The sequence below is a fragment of the Lingula anatina genome, chromosome 1 (genome assembly GCF_051362555.1).
Source record: "Lingula anatina isolate TDL-2025a chromosome 1, LinAna3.0, whole genome shotgun sequence".
NCBI classification, from domain to species: domain Eukaryota; kingdom Metazoa; phylum Brachiopoda; class Lingulata; order Lingulida; family Lingulidae; genus Lingula; species Lingula anatina.
Genome location: NC_141767.1, coordinates 40,439,408 through 40,460,181, shown reverse-complemented (window position 1 = coordinate 40,460,181; position 20,774 = coordinate 40,439,408). Strand labels below are relative to the sequence as shown.

Sequence of the window (20,774 nt, the reverse complement as noted above, 5' to 3'; positions counted from 1 at the left end):
GTAGCCTGGGGGGGGGGGGGGGGTTCGAAAGAACCACCCTTTTTCCTGGGAAAAGGTCCACTCTGGATAATATTTGATCTAGGTACATGAAGGTTTTATGGTAAAAGGTCCACTTTTTCAGAAAATGAACCCCCCATTTCAAATCGCTGGCTACAGGCCTGGCATTAGGATAAACCAAGTATTAATTGTTAAGCTGTTTTGCAAAACTTAAAGTACATGATTGTTTCTTTTGGACGTTAGATCCAAATTTTCATCATCATGCATACTGGCAACTAATCAATGCAGTTTTAATTGATTATGCAAGTTTTAATTGGTTTCATCAGTTTAGTGTTGACCAGTTGCCAAATAAGCTGAGTATTCAATATAATAAATGTAATCTGTTGTTAATAATCAATTATCAGATTGGAGAGAGGTAGTTATGGACTGCATTAATTTATATGTGAACTGATGTTTGACTTGATGTAGTCTTTTCTCTATAAATTACCTGCTTTATGTTGTAGAATACTGTATTTCGACTGTGATTTCCATCTAATAAGCATCCCTTAGTATTTTTATCTGATACCAAGTAATATGTACATGTTGTGTTTTCTTTCAGGTCCACCATACCCCACTGCCACAAGTGCCAAACACAAAGAGAGACACGACTCGTATTCGTCCAGTGAATACATGTCATGGACTGCCACACTGTCGCCCATGTTGTATCGTAAATTTACTCAACAACCTCACATCATCCTACGAAAACCGCCTGCCGATGTTCTGATTTCGCCTCACCAGATTCCAAATCTGGACAATTCCTTTGACCTCAAGCAGGAGCAGAAGTATTCCACAATATACCACACAGTGTCACAACATGGCGGTCCAAAAATGGCTGAACAAAATTTCAGCCCCGACTCTGTTGTAAGTGATACTATGGACAGAGCTAGAGCCATGCACTTATCTTCAAGACTACATGATTTACAGCTTTCTAGAAAGCCGTTAAGAATCAGGATTGAGGATTTTTTGATGTATAGACCAGAGGTTGAAAGAAAACAAATGAGACTTTCGCCACGGACTTGTGTGGGCTTGGATGGCTTATTAAGTATACACATATACTGCGGGCATGGTTTAAAGTCTTCAAAGGCCGCCCTAAGAGACTTGTACTGTGTTTTAGAAATCGACAGGATGAATAAAGCCCGCACAATGATTAGAACAGGTGCTATCAATTTTGACTGGGACGAGATGTTTGAAATTGACCTAGAAGATGCCTGGGAATTGTCGTGCCTTGTGTACAATTGGGATCCCATGTCCCGCCACAAATTGTGCTTCACCGGCACCATTAATCTAGTCAATCTTTTGCACAAAATACGAGCCCCAACTTGCAAACTTGCCCTGAAAATGGAACCCAAAGGTTTGATTTATTTAGAATTGTCGTACAAAGAAGCAGCGGTCACCCTGCAGCGCACGCCTTCCATACACAGAAATGCTTTATTTGGTGCTACATTAGAGTCTGTGATCCGTAGAGAGAAGTCGGGACTCAGGGTGCCCATTATTGTACATAAATGTATCGAGGAGATTGACCGCAGGGGCCTGGAGACTGTTGGGACCTACAGGGTGTGTGGGTCTGCTAGGCGGAAAGGAGAGCTTCGGGAGGAGTTTGAGAAAAATCCCTTTTTGGTAGATTTGTCACCTGATAATGTGATGGATGTTCATGTAGTTACAGGTACGTGTGTTGAATTTCTTTTAGATGGGGGTTAATGGTATCAGGCCCATAGCAGGGGCGGATCCAGAGATATTTTCTGACAGTCTTCCAAATTATCTTTGTTAGTCCATCCTCCATTTTTGACCGTCTTCCAACAGAAAAAATTATATACCTGTCAATGTAAACTTTAAAACCTGACCCTCTTCCGGAAGACCCAGAAGACGGCCTCAATCCGCCCCTGCATACCTAGGGAGATTCAAGGGTTTTTTACCAGTAAAAGGTCTGCTCTGGGCAAAATTTGATCTAAGCAGTTTCATGGTAAAAGGTCCTCTTTCAGAAAAAGACCCTCCCCCCCCCTCCCCCCCCCCCCTCCCCCCCCCTCCCCCCCCCCCCCCCCCTCTTTTTTTAAATCTCTGGCTATGGGTATGGGTATAGACATTAGATATATACTTTTTACAGCGGAATGTGATGTTTGAAAGGTCAGGCATACAAGACACAGAATTTGCCTTCTGTATTACACAACATAAGAGCCAATAAAGTAAATAATTTTTCATACTGAATGATACAGTCTAACACATGAAGTCTCTTGTGGCAGACAAATTTTGGAAAAACTAACGAAAAAGTGCAAAAGCTATTTATATGTGCCATTGTATTCCGTGTTACAACTGTCACACAGTGATAATATGCATTTTAACAAGTGCACATTTGTTCAAGATATCACATTGTACTAAAATAAAAAAAAAATGCTCATAGTTTCTTTGTATTCATTGTCACACCTTGTAAACAAGCCCTGTATTGTAGTGCAGGGAACAGAAAACGTAAAGCAAATGGTGTAGACAGTGACTCCTATAGGCAAATTCAAAAATATTCCAAATGACAGTTTTCAACTTTTACCTGGATCATGCTTATTTTAACCTACCCCAGTTAGTCACAATGAAAAGACCCAAATAAAAGTTGCCATAAATTCACCTGGACAAATTTATGAAAATGGCTAGCAACACTTGTTGGTCATTGGCGATGAATTGGAAACAGTGGTTACTGTGAAGAAATGTTGACCAGTACATGTATTATTTTTGGTATAACATATCATACAACTTGATTATCTGCCTGTTAAACCTGCAATGTTCTCATCTCCTGTCTGCCATCCAGTTTGCCATGGTCCATATGTAGCCATCCTACATGTAAAAAAGCCATTACAAGATTAATTGAAAGCCAAAAAGAGAAATCAGACAATTTGCAACCAGTCTCCAAGAAATTGTTTTCCAGAAAACCTGGCTGCACGGACCATGAATCAAATGCCCTCCATTTTGCTCCACCATCAGATGTATTTTTAGAGAGCAATAAGTGATTTCTAAATTTGATTTTCTGACGAGAGCATTTGGCTATAACCGTACATTGGTGTGAGAAACAAGGACTACAACATCATATGTCTTGCGGCTTAATTTCTAAGCCTAGTGAAATTACTTGTTTCCAATTTCTGTTCCAATAACCTTAATGTTAATGACAATGCTTAAGCACATTAGAAAAGCTGCTGTACAATGCATCTGTACTGCCTGTTTTACATGTTGGTGCAGCTAAATGTTGGTTATAAGTTACATATTAGAATTACATATACAGAAATTATAGAAATAAAGTAATTCTGATATTGATAAATGAACAAATACTGTCAAGTTTCAATAAAATATATTTCAAAAAGTGCAACAATAATGATAAGTTATTAAGCACAAGAATGTTTTTTTTACATTTTTAGGCTTTCTAACTACTCTAAGAAGAACAAACATAATGGTATACTACATATGTCATATAAAACATAGATAATTAAAAATTCTTAGATGTATATATTCTACAATTTGTTTTCTATAGGTCTTCTAAAGGACTACCTCCGAGAGCTCCCAGAGCCTTTGTTCACCAATGCTTTGTACAATATGCTGGTGGATGCCCTGTGTGTCCAGATGCCAGGAGATCCAGAGGGCAATGCCAAACTCATGCTCAGTATATTAGAATGTCTTCCAAAACCAAATCAGGTAATAGTAGTAACGATGGTGAATATTGTATGTACATTGGAGAACAGTTCTTGCCAATGATATAAAAGCATTAGGGTGATTTTTATGATTTAAGATCCTGCTCCTGTATTGTGCCAGCAAATAGCATTGTCTTCATAACTTATAATTGTGAGCATTAGTGAATGTGCTCAATCATCCCGTAACAAGAAATGAGGACTGTGGCCAGCTAATCAGGGTCAGTTTCTTGTGAAAGATTTCTTGTCAAGGTCACGGCGTTTGATCAATGTTAATTACAAAGCAAGTTCCAGTGTTTGGTGAATGCATATTTGTAATTTTGAATATCTGAGGGCATGTTCTCAGAAGTTAAGAGAACCAGGGTGTTTCAAACCATGCTAATGATCTGAACCATAAATTCATAATTTAAAGATGTCTTCCAAACATGATTAAGTAAAGCATGCAATAAACCTTAATATTTAAGCTGATCTGTATTTCCTGAAATGGCCAACATCTTTTTCATATATACCACACATTGTAATAATGCAGCCAGCCCGCTGCCAATATAACAATGTCAAGGACCAACCTTAGAGTATTGGAGCATCATTCATAATCAAATCAATTAGGTTGAATAATCTTTTATACATAGTGTTATAAACAAAGCCTTTTTGTTATTGTACACTGTATAAAACACTTGAGACCATTTTCCAGTATAAAAAAGCATGTGCCTTGATTCAGGATGGACTTTTTCCAAGATGAAGAAAAATATTTGCTGTGTGTCATTGTATTTTTGAACAGATTTCTTAGTGAACATGTTTCTATGTTATGTAGACTGGGATGCCTTTAAAATGTCTGTAGGTCTCTAAGGTCAAATTCTGTGACAGAGTTTGTCAAAGAAACTTTTAATGTAATATCTTCAGTGTCCTTAAGCTTGCTCATGTCCAAAAAGTACTATAAGCCTTAAAAATTGGAACAATGCAATCAACTCAAAAACTACTGGGAAAGATGTGAAATACAGATGGTTAAGCCCATTGCCATTGGGTTAAATGTAATGGCCATGTTTATCAGGCATAAGCTGCTGAGTTCAATTGAGTCTCTAGTGGTCAGAGCACAAACCCCAGGGGAAAATTCCACTTTGATTCATTTGCTTGTTCCTAAAATAATCATTTGGAAGAATGGCTGTTTTTGATGCTTTTTGTACCTTTGCCTGAATTTGCTTGTTTATTTTTGCACTATCACAATCTAACAGGTATGGTGGAGGTGTTTTTGAAATGAAAATTGCAATGAAACATTTAAGAAAAACTCTATGGAAATTAATTTACTAAAAGAAAACCTTGCCATGTAAATAAGTAGATATTCGTGCAGGGAAATATTGAAGATTGTAACAATTTTTTAAGAGGTCATTATCATGATAAGTGTGTGCACTTTTTTATTTTATTATTATTACAATATTTTGTTGAGTGGGGGATATTCCGTCAAAATTAATAGTTAAATAGTTAAATTAAATTACCCAATGATATGCACAAGTACTGAGCATACATTTTTCATTAGAAAAATTAACTCAGTTTAAAGGCTATATTATTAAAGTGCAAGCTGTCAGTACTTTTCTTTCAGGGCAGTAACCAATAAACTGTGCACTGATCTAGGCTGATGATTTTCAAGAAATTAATTTAGCTTGCAAGAAATGAAATCCACTATACCAGTGGGCTATTAGGCTAAAGCAAACCTGATCTTTTAGTTCAGTGATTTAAGATTGGGTGAAAAATCACAGAACCATGAACTTTTTACCATCACCCTGAGTTTCCATTGTTCAGTTGAATAAAGGATAACATGCAACCTGACCTTGATTACAAGTTGCCGCCATTCTCATTTACACTTGTTATATTTTTATCCAACAGTTCAATTGCTGAAAACTAATGATCATAAGATTTTTGAGCTGCAACAACATTAAGTGCTATTAACATGCTATTTGGATTGATTCATGATAAGAAGATAATGGTAACATTCTTTTTAGATGACATTGATTAGAATATAGTTTTTTCCTGAATGAATATTTTACCAACATTGCATTGTATTGAGAAAAAGCAGTAACATGTCACTCCAAGACCACACTTCTTATTGTTGATAAATAGACAATTCAATACAGCCTTCAATGATATTATATAAATCATAATTTTTTTATCAAACTCAGTCATGCTGATGGGTTTGATTTTTATGAGAATGAGATTTTATTCTCAGAATTTCAAATTCATTTTGCCAGGATACCATGGTGATGCTTCTTGACCATCTGAACAGAGTGGCCAAACGGAGTGACATCAACAAGATGACCACCCACAACCTTGCTGTGTGTTTTGGACCTGTCCTGCTTTGTCCATCTCCGGGCAGCATCCTCAACGTCAGTGCAGCAATGGACTTCAAGAAGCACATCCAGGTGGTCCAGTATTTACTGGACATTTGGCCACAGGAAAGAGGTAATTGGTTTACACAGGTTGGGGTGGTTTGAAGCAGGTTTGTACTATGGACGACCCTTTTAACAGTTTTCAACTTGCAATTGCAATTTTATTGCTAACTATCTATCATTGATTCGTTGCATGACGACTTAATCACAAGAAATGCATAAAAAGTTTGAAAATTAGAAAAGATTTGTGTGGTGTTAGGGCAGCAGAAATGAATCAATAAATCACCTGGAATACCTCTCGAAATGAAATCTCATTTCTTGAAATGATAAAAGTCAATATTGCGTGCTTTGCCGTGGACAGAGGTTTGATTTTATGAAAATGAGCACACCAGTGGGCAGATTACTGGTGGGTGTGCTCTGCATGTAATACTATATTACCTGTAGCTGCACCTGATCCCATAATAGTGTGTGGTCTCATAAACAAAAGGTCATCTCTGTCTTCACATCTTGTCTTAACTGTTCTTAGAAACTGTTCAGTTTATTTATCAATGCCTTTGAACACTTTTCAGTATATTTGGTTTTAAGATAATTTCAAATTGTCTCAAATTAAAACACATATCCTCACCATTCATGTAAGCTATATGAAATGAATGTAAGTAAAAATCCTTCATTCAAAACAAAAACAAAAATATTTAAATTTGATTTTGGAATAAGTCTTCTGTGGGTTGTATATTATTATTATTATTATTATTATTATTATTATTATTATTATTATTATTATTATTATATTTAATTGTACACTGGGTTTTTATCTGGTGTCTTGACACAGGAAGTAATGGATTCAATGCAATGCCACCAAAGTGAAGCCAGAACATGATAAGAAAATAGAATAATCTTAAATAACCTTGTCTCATTGATTTCTTCATAACTCCATCACTCAGGGCTGTTTTTATTCATTGATTGTCCATTATCTGACCTTCCTTTCTTTTTCCACATAGACATATTGCTTCTATATTGTCTTCTTCTTTGCTATAGGATAGTTGAATCAATGTGTATCTGCATGATATCACACTCTACGGAGGTGACCACATGAGACTTATTTTAGTTGGGTTAACGTTCTGGATCTTTGTAAGGCCAGATTAGTACATAAGCACTTTTATAGGAAATTTCACATATCAAGATTAAATACTTATGTTCTGATGATATGTACATGTTAAGCAATTTTCTTAACTTCTCAAACAAGCACTTTCACCAATTTTAATCATCTTTCTACATGCAACTAAAGTCAAAACTGACTACAGACTCTGAGCCTTGTAAATTACATTGAAAACAGTTAATACTTTTGGCCTATAGTTAATGGGCATAGCTAATAGGCAAAATAGGTGTGTTGATCATTTGTTTATCGTATAATTACCAACAGAATAACAACTGAAATGAAAATCCATCAAAAAAATGTCTACACGCATAAAGAGCTGGCAGCTTTGCAATTTCTAATACGACGACACGGAACCACTTCTTAATTGAATCAGAACTGATGTAAATAAGTCTTTTGTGAAAAACGTCCTAAGACTAATGGTGAGGCATTAAGCCAGTCCCTAGGGAGGTGTGGCCTGGTAGTGCTGGGAGAAGTGTCATCTGTCACTTTCCACCTGTCATCCTTAGAGTGCAGAACAAGGCATTGTCATAATCCTGAAAAAAGTTAGTGTTGACTCTCTTCCGTGATGGAAATTACAGATATGAATCATAGATGATGTTCAGATCTTTGCCTTGAACAAGTAATAGAAATAGATAAATGGATAAACCAGAAATAGAATAATCCATGAACAGTGCTGATATTTTTTGCATCTCTTTGTAAAAAAATTTGTGTATGAGTGCTTCCTGTAGTAACATTTAAAAATACATGTATTTCCAAGTGAGTGGATCCTCTTTCAAAAACTACTAATGAGGTACTTAATCATAAATTTATAGTTTATTGACTGAAAATCAAGTACCAGCTTTAAATGATGTAGACTGTTTGACATATAGTTTTTAACCATTTCTGTTTCAAAATTGTTGATGTACTTTCTTTTGCCAGTTGATGTAATAACACTAAGAATTTAATTATTCTCGCATTCAATTGTCTGCTTAAAAAGGAAGTACTTTAATATATGGCCAGTAGTTTGTTGGCTCAATTGCATGTTGTCTGCCCCTAACAGTGTTTGAAATTTGTGGTAGGTGCTATATGGCTTGCCAGCCTGCCATATGTATTAGTACTTTATGCTTCATCTGTTAGATTGTATTATTAATATTTGATGTCTTATCTGTCTGTGTATGTGTGTGTGTGTGGAAAATAGGGACTGTGTGGTGTGGATGGCAAAGTATCTAACTGGTACTAGCTTACATGTACAACTCAGGGCCTGATTACATAAAAACCATGGTGAACAAACAGCTACTGTAAGTTGCCTTTACAGTGCTGTGTATTTGGAATGGAGATTTAGCCGAAAAAAAGCCTGTAAATTTAAGGTTATGAAGTTGCCTTGAGACACATGTAGAATATGGAATCCTATGTTATGCAATCTGATGACTTGTTGAGAACATTTTGAATTATTCCAGTCGGTTTTTTTGGCTGTAAAAAAGGACACTTTACTTAGAATTCTATGCTGTGTGTGAAAGGTTAATTAATCATTTCTTCAGGATTTCATAGAAATCATTCATCAAAGAGAGTTGACACTTGAACACAGGTGAACTCTTTTTCACTCATATTGCCTACTTCTGGACTGACTGCCATCTTTGCTTTACAATCTTTGACCATTTTCTTTAGATAAGGAGCTTCAATCTTTTTCAGAGTTTTACTTTGCCTGAGTTAACACATCTCTTAAGAACTTAAAAGCCCAGCTAGTTAGGTGTTTGTATTCTGCTATGAATATTCCCATCCCCAGTTTTGATGTTACCCTGAATATGACATTACTGAAGGTCATAGTTAATTAATAGGGGAAGAGTGATTTCATGGGTATTGAATGGGAATATAAATAGGTTTGTCACTAGGTGTGGGGGGGGGTTGAAGAGATGTGACATAGTACGGAATAGGCACATAAACCCTTTATGGTTGAACAAGATTACATAATATTGATCGAGTATTTACCTGGATATAAGACTTTGTAATTTAAACAGGCCATTAATCCTTTGGTAATTAAGACAATGGATTAACATCCATGCAATTAACTTCAAGGTAGCAAGTGACTTATAAGCCCAAAGAATACTAAATAAGGGTAAAATAGAGCAAAAAAAATAAATAAACAAATAAAAATAAAATGCTCTAATTATTTTTATTTAGAGAAAAACCTGTGACTGATATAAATGGGTATTGTGTTTGATGGGTCAGGGTTTCCTTTCCCCATTACCTTATAGATTTTGTTACGAAGGTAACCATAATAAATGTTCTATGTTAAGATAATAAATACTTGTAAGTCAAAATATCCTTTGATGCCATCAATTATAGCTTCAATATTTTATGGCCGATAACTTCCATGCTACTGTACATGGACCAAAAAAACTTACGTATTAAAGGTACATACGAACCGAGCATCGGTGGAGTGTGGATTCCCAGTAACACATGTAAACCACTTCTACTAGATTCTTATATGACTCAAATAAATTCGACATGCCAAGGGATAAACTGAATAGATCACTCGATCGGCCATAAAAGACCTTCTGACTGCTCCTTTCTTTAAATTTATGGTTGTAAATTTAACCTACTTCCGTGACCTACTTTCCTGCCCCATTGACATACAGCTTAGAATGCCAGCAGAAAAATCTGTTCAAACAACACTTTGGGGTGAAATTAAACAATGCCTTTTGGTAATTCTCTTAGTTATATGACTTGAAACTATATGCTGGCATTTGGTTGGTTTTTGTGACAAAAAATAGACTTTGTATGCATCTTTAACTTTTAATGTGCACAGAAACCCTTCAAAGTAAAAAGACATGTTGACATTTATAAAAGGTGTAGCCTTGTCACATTTTTCTCCACTTCCTTTTACTTGTCAGTCATAATTACATGAAGTTGTTCCTAATCAATGTTTTGCCTTCACTTGATAAAATATAAACTGATGTTTGTTTGATTGCTCTAAGTATATCTTAAGGAGTATCCAATGTGGTATCCAATGTGTGGTGTTAGTCTACACTAATTCTGCACTCCCAAGTTTCACTTCCAATATTTACTGGACTTTATAAGCTAATGGCTTTTTGATGAAACTCTAGGGAAATAGACCTGGACAGATTAACCTTGAGTTGAATGATTTAGTTAAATATAGCTCAGAAGACAACCTCCAAACATATGGTGAACACTGGTGGGTAGATGTCATAGACCTTTTGCATTGCTGGCTTTGTTTGACAAATCATGGACAGTTAATTGTTAAGTTTTCTATATATACCAGCCAACAGCTAGAAAATAAATACTTTGTGTGCAAGTGCACGTGTTTGTGTGTGTTCGTGCACATGCATACATGCATGCAATAAGACCATTGTATTTAAATACTATTCATCAGAACAGATTTCAGCGTTAATTAAAAATTAGACCATCAAGGTTAATGCTTCCATTATATCTGATATAACTGTTGATAATGTGTCTCGTACAGTGTATGGATTTCTTGTTAGGTGTTATAATAGGATTTGTCTGCTGTTCTGTTATCTGTTTCATTGCATCGTCTTGACTGTATTTGATAGTTTGTTTCCTTTTTTTTACGGCATAAACTTGGTAACCTAATAATACATAAGTTTGAGGCACTTCTGTATTAAAAAAATATGTTCTGTAGGTATATAAAGGTTCATGTGCAAATGCCCATTTACTAAGTATATGTGCATCTGTCAGACCAGTAAACATGCACATATTGGAGACTTAAGATAGAAGAAGCTGGGAGACCCTAGATCTGAAGCCCAGGGTAATATGTTATATATATTTAATTGTCTGCGGTTATGTGTGAGATAATACTCTGTCACCCGAGCAAAATAGGCCAGAACACCTCGAGTGCCAGCTAAAGGTTTTCAAGGCATATATCTTGTGAGGGTCCCAGTGCATTATTTGAGTAATTTAACTTACACACTTCAAATAAGTATTGGCATTTCAACCCCTCCCCCCCCCCCCCCCCCCAAACAAAACAAAACAAAACAAAAAAAAAATTAGAAAAAATTAAGTAAGTAAATAAATAAATAAAAATAAAATAAATAAAGTGCATATTGCCAGGGTCAGATAACCTCTCTAGGTATGTATATATTTAAATGTTAAGGTAATGCACCCCCTTACTAAGGTAATGAAATGTCATTTATGAATTATTTGTACCCATGAGGCTAGGGAAATGTCATTGATTCTGTATTAGAGACTACTCATTATGGTGATAATTCTTCAAAAGTCAAAGATGATGTCAGTAACCTTTGTTTGGGCCTTAATTGCCATATTTTATTGACTTCCTTGTGGTATTACAGTGTATCAAGTTTTTTCACAATGTCTTGTTTTTTAAAACCGCAGACTCGAGCCCATACCTAATGATAATTATTGGGTGTGTCTTGCTGTGTAATTTGTAGGTTAATTAGGCTGAAGGTCCATTAGCACAGAATGTACTGGTTCATTGGTCTGAAGGCTCTTTGGTATTTAGATTTTCATGTCAGTTCAGAGTTTTTTGAGGTCAGAAAATTCAATAACAATTGCCAGCAGGAAAATAGAGGGTATAAGAACCGTTCTCACCCCCAAGATTGTTAAAACAAAACTTCTTTTAAAATTACTGTTGCACTAAAGGGCAGGCAGATCATAGTCAGGAAACTGAGCCTCAGACCATGGAATGTCAAATCAGTGAAGCTTCTGAACAATTTAATTTTTTTTTTTTTTAATTTCAAGTTTGAAAATTCAGAAAAAAAAAATTTTTTATCATTTTCTTATAATTAATGTTTGAACTACTGGACCTTCCTACCAAAATGGCACCCATGCTTATAAACAAAAATACTTTTAATGGTTACAACAAATTTATGCCAAAGAAAATGTTTTTTGATAATACATAAAATTTTCTGAAAATTTTATTTAGGATTTATTGGCAATTATCATTTTTCAGCTGACTTTTATCTTATTCAGCAATTAATGTTTTAAGCTTGTTTCTTCATAATTGGATTTTCTCCAAATGTTATTTTTGTCTGGTAATTAGTTGGCTCACCATTTGTCCCTTGAGAACAGTGTCTAGTCAGTTCAACCCAAAGATTAACTAATTGAACCTCTTGCAAAGTATTCTTTTACTTTTCCATAAACCACTCACCCTTTATTGATTACTTCATTTATTATTATTATTAATTGATAAATTATAATTATTATTATTATTATCGTATAAAATTGTCCCAGAGTAAGATTTGAACAACTTAATTGATTGAGATACAGAAAGGACTGTATGTAATTATCTTTTGATTACATATTAGTTTTATTAGCTATTGTACATTATTGCTCTGTATGTCAAAACAGAAGGTGCACTTTTCAGAATATTAATGTACATTGAACCGTATTAGATGAGATATTATAATCCAAACCCATTGTTTGAATTGTGATCCTGTGATTTTCATTATCTATCTCTGCCATATGAAACAACATTAACACATGCAGTTAATTTGTTTGGAAACAAGAATCAGTAAAATATATTAGATCTACTACGGCTGATAAGATGCTCCAGTAAGTGCCTCCATCATTACATATCTACATTGTCATGGAAGCTGCATATGAGTCAGGTGCATTATTGCATTCAATAACAGTGTGAAGTCCAATATCTGCACTCAGCACTGATTGTGTCTGAATCATCAGAAATGGCATTTTCGCAGAGAAAATTTCTTTCGATGTCATGGTGATTTCTGAGAATAAATGCCACTGAATGATGGGCATTTTTTCTTAGAGTTAATTCTGCTGAATCATTTGAAATGGCAATTTAAAGGATAATTTTTAAGAGTACCTTCACAAAACCACTTTTACCTGACACAAATGACTAAACAGTACAATGATGCATATTTCATAAATGCATTGTTACTGTAAGTCCTGTTTTTGCCAATCCTTAGATTATGTCATAGACATGTTTTGGGGATACAAAACTCATTTCCTGTTTCAAGGATTCCCTCATAGTCCGGTTGCTTAGGGCAAAAAAATTGCCAAATCGTGACACGGCGGATAAAAGCAACAAATTTTGCATGTGGGTACCTTTTGACAAACTAAATCAAATTAGAGCCGTAGCCCACGGAAAAAAATTACCGTTTGGCCAAAAAAGCCAAAATGGCCGCCAATTTGTGAAATTCTGTAGAAATATATACATACCTATGTTTATTTTTATCATATTAAGTATTTTCTCAATGATTTCCACATCCTTATTACCCATATTATGCATATGTGTCAGATAACAAACAAGTGTCCTTGGACTTTTTGAAAAATCCAAGATGGCCGCCATATGGCATAGGAATACTACTGTAGATCATGTACACGGGTTTTCAACTAACTAATGCCAACTAGGAAGATGCATTGCCCACTATCTAATTGTTTCTTATTACACAAATAATATATTTATGGTGAGTAACTAACCTTTATTCTCAGGCATTTCGAGAAAAATCCAAGATGGCCGCCATATCAAAGGAATACTAGTATACACATAGAGCTTCTTCTGCCATGGAGATATAATATTAATTGATAAGTTAGGTTTGTTTCTGAGTATTTTCCACATCTTTTTAATTCACATAAGATACATATATATGATGAGAATGTTATGTGTATCCTTTTTGAAAAGAAAATAAAGCAAAATGGCTGCCATATTAGCCATAGAAGGTGGGGTTCAGTTAATACCTGCGGTAGATAGGCTTACATATAAAATGAAGCGGAATTCAGTTGTCATTCTGTTTTTTTTAGTATTATTATCCCATGATACATATCTGTTAGGTTATTACTGTCCATATTTTATCATTTTGGGGAAGTCCAAGATGGCCTTCTTTTCCCCATAGGAAAACTGGTGCATTAGATTTTATACGTACTTCTAAGGCAAATGAGGGTAATCATGATATTTTGTCAAAATACTTAAGGGTACACACTTGTTACCCACCAGATAGATATCTCAAAGTCCAAAAAGAATGTGGGAAATACCGAGAAATAAAATTAATGTCACATTGAACCCAATGTCTCTCTGGCAATAGTTAAATGTACTATTCCTATTGTGAATTGCAGCAATCTTGAATTTTCTCAAATGCGCAAGACACACTTGCTACACACCAGATTTATATAGAGTAAGGTTAATAAGGATGTCAACATGTTTGAACATCAAACGGCTTTATTTCATGTTGGAATCAATGTCTGAACTGTTCCATTGATTGACACCTATTTGCATTTGAATGATATATTCCTATGATAACTTGCAGCTATCTTGGGTTTTCTCCGAATAATACTCATGGATACATACACTTTTTACACACACAGAGACCTTCTTAAGGATAAATAGGATATGAAAAACATTTAAAAACGATCTAAAGTTAACTGCATTTAAATTGTACTCAGTGTCTCTGGCACTATTCTCTGGCACTATTTGATTATATGTTCGAATATTCTAATGACAAAAGGCAGACATCTTGAATTTTTTCCAGAATACTCAAAGATACACACATGCTACAGACCAGGTATACATCAAAGGAATAATAATAATAAATGGAATGAAAAACATAAATTAGTTTTAAAACAAACCCATGGTAATGTAATTGTATAATAAACCATATGCCTCTCTAGCAGTAATTGAAACCCACCCATTTGTATTCCTATGTCAAATTGTAGCTATCATGGATTTTCTCAGAATATCCAAGGATGTACACTGTTTACCCACCAGATATATATCATAGGACTAATAAGGATGGACAAAACTTGATAAGCAAACACAATTTCACCCTGGTAGTAGATGAAAGGCCATGGATGTGCAGTTGTAATTACCGTGGTATTCCTATGGCCAATGACGGCCATCTTGGATTTTCTCAAAAAGATCAAATATGCACATTTATTACCTGCTAGATATGTATCACAGAGTAATAATTATGTGTAAAACACTAAAATAATAAACTAAATTTGATAGTGAATTAGCTGGCATTAGTTCCAACCCTTTGTAATACTAGAAGTATTCCTAAGACATATGGCGGCCATCTTGGATTTTCTCAAAATGCCCAGGAATACATGTTAGTTACTCACCACATGCATATTGTGTGGGTGGAAAGGATGTGGAAAACACCCAGAAACAAACTTAATTTGATAGTGGAAAATTAATCTTTCCAGTTGCCATTAGTTGAATCCCCCGCATACTAGAATTCCTGTGGCACATGGCAGCCATCTTGGATTTTCCAAAATGCCCAAGAACACTTAGTAGTTACTCACCACAAACATATTATGTGGGTAACAAAAATCTGAGAAACAGACTTAATTTGATAGTGGATAACGTATCTTTCTAGCTGATATTAGTTGTGCACTAGTATTCCTATGGCTGTTTCTAATGGCATATGACCGCCATCTTGGATTTTTTCAAAAATTCCAAGGGAACTTGTTTGCTATCTGCCATATATGAATAAAATGGGTAATAAGGGCGTGAGAAACTCTGAGAAAATAAACTATTTGATAAAAATCAACATAGGTAGGTACACATTTCTATAGAATTCCATAAATTGGCGGCCATTTTGGATTTTTTGGCCAAACGGTAATTCTTTTCCGTGGGCTACGGCTTTTATTTGATTTAGTATGGCAAAAGGTACCCACATGCAAAATTTAGTGCTTTTATCCGCCGTGTCACGATTTTTTCCTTAAGCCACCGGACTATCAGTCCCCAGAGGAGCTATACATGTACTATTACACTTCACGTGGCATAGTACAGCTATTGAAAAGGGCTACACAACTGAATTTTACTTTGAATGTGTCTTGGATATTCTATCTGCAAATTTTTAAAATTGACTCTTTCTTCCATGGTTTTCTGTTTTTGGAGGGTGGGAGGGGAGGGGGTCATTTCTCTGTAATAAAAGTCTTGATTCAAAAGGTAGACACTGTTTTTGTATACTCTAATTGTTCCTTCCCAATTTCCAGACTTTATCTAAGACGGCACCAAATTACGCTTGAAACCAATTGTTATCCCTTTCCAAATTTCAACCATTTGCAACAGATGTTATATTCTGCCATTAATCATCCATTGGATTATTTTATAAGTTGGATTAAAAATATTCTAAGTTGTATGGCGTTCCTTTTACAGATGTTAGACAAATATATAAGCTGAAAGAATTAGTAGAAAAAAAAAAGAGATCACAACCTTAAGTAAGAAAGGCTATCATCTTGGTGATTTATACAGTTGTCATTTTTTTCTACAGATGGTAAAGTCTATTCCATCATTTTAATAGCCCCTGAGTAATTTTGTTTGAATAATTTAAAATGTCTGATTTCTGCTACAGTGGGCGGCTGGATCATTTTGAATTATTTAGAAAATTTGAGTAAGTTCTATTGAATCATAGAAGTGTGCAGTCCTTGAAGTTCTGATGAATCATTTGAAAATGGGGTTTCTGTGCGACAGAAGAATATGGTTTGTTCAATGTGGTCTGGAACTCTGTGTGCGACTGGCATTAATTCTTCCACGGGTGGTTGATACAATGTAGATTGTACATAGAAAACTTCACAGGAAAATCCGGTGTGTGTGAGGTGAAAAGTTCATAATAAAGTGTGACTGTGTCTGTTGGATTATTTTGTAAAAAGATTTAATTCCTGTGATTTTTTCTTCACAAATATTACAGTTTTTGATAGAACCTGTTGTTTATTATTTCACCATTGGGGAATCAAAATAAATACTGTAATTAGAAAAAATATGATTAAAATGTTAAAAACTTGGTCAAAAAAATAGATTTTTGCCAGGTTTATTGGATATATGTTCTTGCAGGCAGTGCAGTCCTATGCGTGACACATCTGCTTACAGAGAAGTGGTACAAATATGTTGTGGACTATTACACATCACATTAATGATTTGAGGTTAACATGTAGTAGTGGATTTCATATGACATTTGCCATAAACCATGTTAAGGATCAATAGAAAAAAATTCACCTCCGCTGATTATCGTGATATATGCCCTCTAGACATCATTCATTTATCAGCCGCAGAAAACTACATGACATTGTGTAACTTAACACTGGTGATAGTGTATGCTATCAGTGTAATTTTCTGTATATCTGTGTGCGCCTGCATTATGTTTGACATGACATGATATTATGCCACGTATACCATGGCATTATTTGTACTCGTGTTATCACCAGTAGATTCTTCCTATACTAATATTAGGATAAAGCACAGAACAGTGCTCTATCTTTCTGTATGTTGTGTCCGATATAAGATATGTGTTAAAATCATTCTGTCTTTGTATTTAAGGACTTCCCATGGGTTTGTCTGAGAGTGATCACAGTACATCATCATCAGCTGAGCAAAAGAAATCTCCATCCACCCCGAGCAGAAGTGTCCAAGGCGATGAGAAATGAAACAAAGGCTCGATCATTCCTGTAGATGTGGCTTACATTATATCAAACTAATGTCTCCCTCTACTTAGAGTAAAACTTCCTCCAGGTTTGCTTCACAGCAGATTTTCAGAAAATTGAGATCAGTCTGTGTTGAGGTGGCTGTAAGCATTGCCAAGATGGTACTTACAGTGCATTTTGAATGAAAGTCATCTTTTTAAATGCATACTACAGTATGTCATACAGTGTAACAGCACCAACATCAGACTATCTGTGTGTGGGACATCATGACTGGAAGTCTTTAAGCTGAAGTCACAGGTTGCAAAGATGATATAATTGCCATCCAGTTTGCAAATACATTTAGGTTGAGTTTTATACCAGGTTATTGGATCGCAATCGAAGGATACTCTCTCTATATATAAATTGTATATACAGAAGCATTGTTTTTCATTGTTTTACCTGCAGTTGGGGCACAGTGGATGTCGATTCCAGATACTGGCATATTCATATTGACTGAAGATACTCCCTGAAAAACAGCTGAAATAACCATTTTGTACTCATTAGGCAGTTGAGGCCAATTTTGTTTGATGATATATTCAACCTCATATTGTCCGACAGACACATTGTAAGCATCTGTGGATATTATGAAAAAATACTAGAGACATAAATGATATGAAGAAAAAAATAGGCTATGTTTTTTTTTTATCTGCCCCCCCCTCCTCCTTCACCAACCTCCAAACTATACTCAGTACATGAGCCCCCTGCCCAGTTGTTGCTGATCTACTTGGATTAAAAAAGTATCAAAAGCTGACAAATTTGCCTTTGAACAATATTTTCAGTTGGCCTACCTCTAATCAATCTTTTTTAAGATAAGTAGCTGGGTAATGTGCAGTAAATAAGAAGCTCTTTTTTGTTTTATGCAAAATGATGAGTGCATGGTCCCCAGTCCAAGTGAGCAAACCAGTACTCAGTAGATGGGGTCGATGTACAAGAAAGGACACATTTGGAGATGACTGCACCATGATGACTCGTCCCACTATCTGATTATAAAAGCTAAACTGTTGCATTGATCCCACCACAGATTTCTTCATGTCATGTCTCTGTTTGTAGTATTTTTGAGAGATGTCCATCGTATAATTTTTCCAATATTTGGACCATTAGGGTAGAATGCCTTTGTTTGTAGCCTGCCAGTTCCTAAAAGTTTATACATGTACTTCTAGTTCAAATTTTGGTTATGACCCTTACATGTGGTATTATCTTATTTTTTTATACAAGCTAGGTTAAATTTTGACTTAAATGACACTAATTATCTACATAAACCATAGACAAGAAATCTGCCATTGGTGTTGAAAGTGGGTGCAATATAGTGATCATTATCAAGCCGTCTCTGAAAATTTTAAGTTACCTCACATATTTAGCTGAGCAAAAAGTAGTATGGACTTTGAAGATGTATGTTGAGTATAAGTTTGATCAGGATTCCAAAACAAATCAAAGAGATCTGTTTATCTTGTATATAGTATGTAATGTGCATGGTTCAGGAGGAGCATCTTTCTAGTCAACACTATTTTGTTATACACACATTTGTTAAAGTGGTCACAGTATATGACAGTCACATATGGTTCTGTAGCTTTATATGTAACTATTAAAATGATGATTCTTTTATTAAGTATTGAGTGACAGATTTGTTCATTCAAAAATGGAATGTTTGACAAATATAAGATGTGAGTACATAATACAACATTTGAAAATAATGTAACCCATGATGAGAAAAATTTTAACACAGGACACGTACACTTACAAAATAAAGAGTGCTTTTGCACATAATGTTTATGTTTGCCATTATCTAATAGCTATTTTTGTATTAGTTTTATTAGTTTTTGTTTTAGTACTCATTTGAATATAAAGAGAGCATTATTCATGACTGTGTGATCTTTGATTTATTTTCTGTATCACAAACATTCAAATACATTAGAAAATTCAGAAAATCTGCTTGTCATTTAGGCATTCATGAAAAAAACCTGGGTCACCAACTGAATACTTAAAGGTACATTCCTTTTCCATCTGTTCCATTTATTTTAAGATACAGTTCTATAAATATTGCTGATATCAGGCTCAGAAAAAGATCTACCCATTTTAGAACTACAGGAAACAAAATAATGGCTGATTTATGTATCTTTCTCTTTACAAAAATTTTGAAGTCAAGACAGTAGATGTAATAGATATATTTTTAAGTCAAGATCCAGAGGGATGTGATTTCATTATCAGCAATAATTTCAGATTTTAAATGGGTTACCATTAAAAGCACATTCTATATCTTAAGCTCGTTGTTGATGTCTGTGATGTAGTGCACGTCCTTCAATACTCTGTAAAAAACTTTCTGCCGAAATAATTCAACCGGGAGAATATAAGTGCCATTGTTTGTTCCTTATTCGTTTTTTAATTAATTCATCTGCAGGCAAAGCACCATTGTTACGGAGAGATTAATTTACTGTCCAAGGTTTGCCAGATAGAATGTTCATTTGGCATTGATGCATTGCCATGCTGTAAGCCATTGAGGCAGTAATCAAAGTGCTTTTGTGCTAACTCTTTATGTTGGGTTTGTAAAAAAAGCTCTAACCCAGTTGCCAAGTTCTAATTACCACATCTTAGAATGTCTGCAGCAGTGATGCACATATTCTGACTAGATGAATGTCTTGTAACCATCTCAAACACGCAGTTCAATCAGGTAAACCTGTGCTTGGTTGGTTAAATTTTATGAAAATTGGAATATAGAGCTTGCATTATTTTCAGAAAGACCGTCTTTTGTAGTTAATGGAGTTAAGTTTTATAGTTTCTGGGAAAAATTTGAAAGTAATTAAAAATGACATTTGCTAGAAGTAGTTTGATCAAATTTTGTAAAATCAGAAAAGTTGCTAAGTGGATGAGATTTAACTTGCATACTTCTTCAAAATTTGGTAAAAAATTCTCCTCTCAGCCTAAATATAGAAGAGAAAAGAGAATAATAATTTTAAAAAATGGACAATCCTTTGGGCGTCTCCTTTCAGATTCCATAAAAATTGTGGTTTTTAGAGAGAGTTTTAAGATCATATAAAAATTGCCAATTGCTTTTAAAATAACAGTAGCCAAATAATTGCCATCAAGTTATTAATGGTCCTAATCAACAATTTCCAACTTTTTGTTTTGATGAGTTGGTTAATATTGCAAACGCTT

At 34.8% G+C, this 20,774-nt stretch overlaps 1 protein-coding gene across 1 annotated transcript in view; it reads left to right on the top strand.

Annotated features, from left to right (window-relative positions):
- The window catches only part of LOC106164466 (rho GTPase-activating protein 100F), a 31,522-nt gene extending 11,550 nt beyond the window's left edge, over window positions 1-19,972 (top strand). Inside the window, exons 2-5 of the mRNA XM_013542392.2 lie at window positions 596-1,699; window positions 3,542-3,702; window positions 5,936-6,146; window positions 17,482-19,972. Of these exons, the coding sequence (XP_013397846.2) occupies window positions 596-1,699; window positions 3,542-3,702; window positions 5,936-6,146; window positions 17,482-17,588 (1,583 nt within the window). The 3' untranslated portion in view covers window positions 17,589-19,972. The remainder of the gene's footprint in view (window positions 1-595; window positions 1,700-3,541; window positions 3,703-5,935; window positions 6,147-17,481) is intronic.
- Window positions 19,973-20,774: the final 802 nt, after the last annotated feature.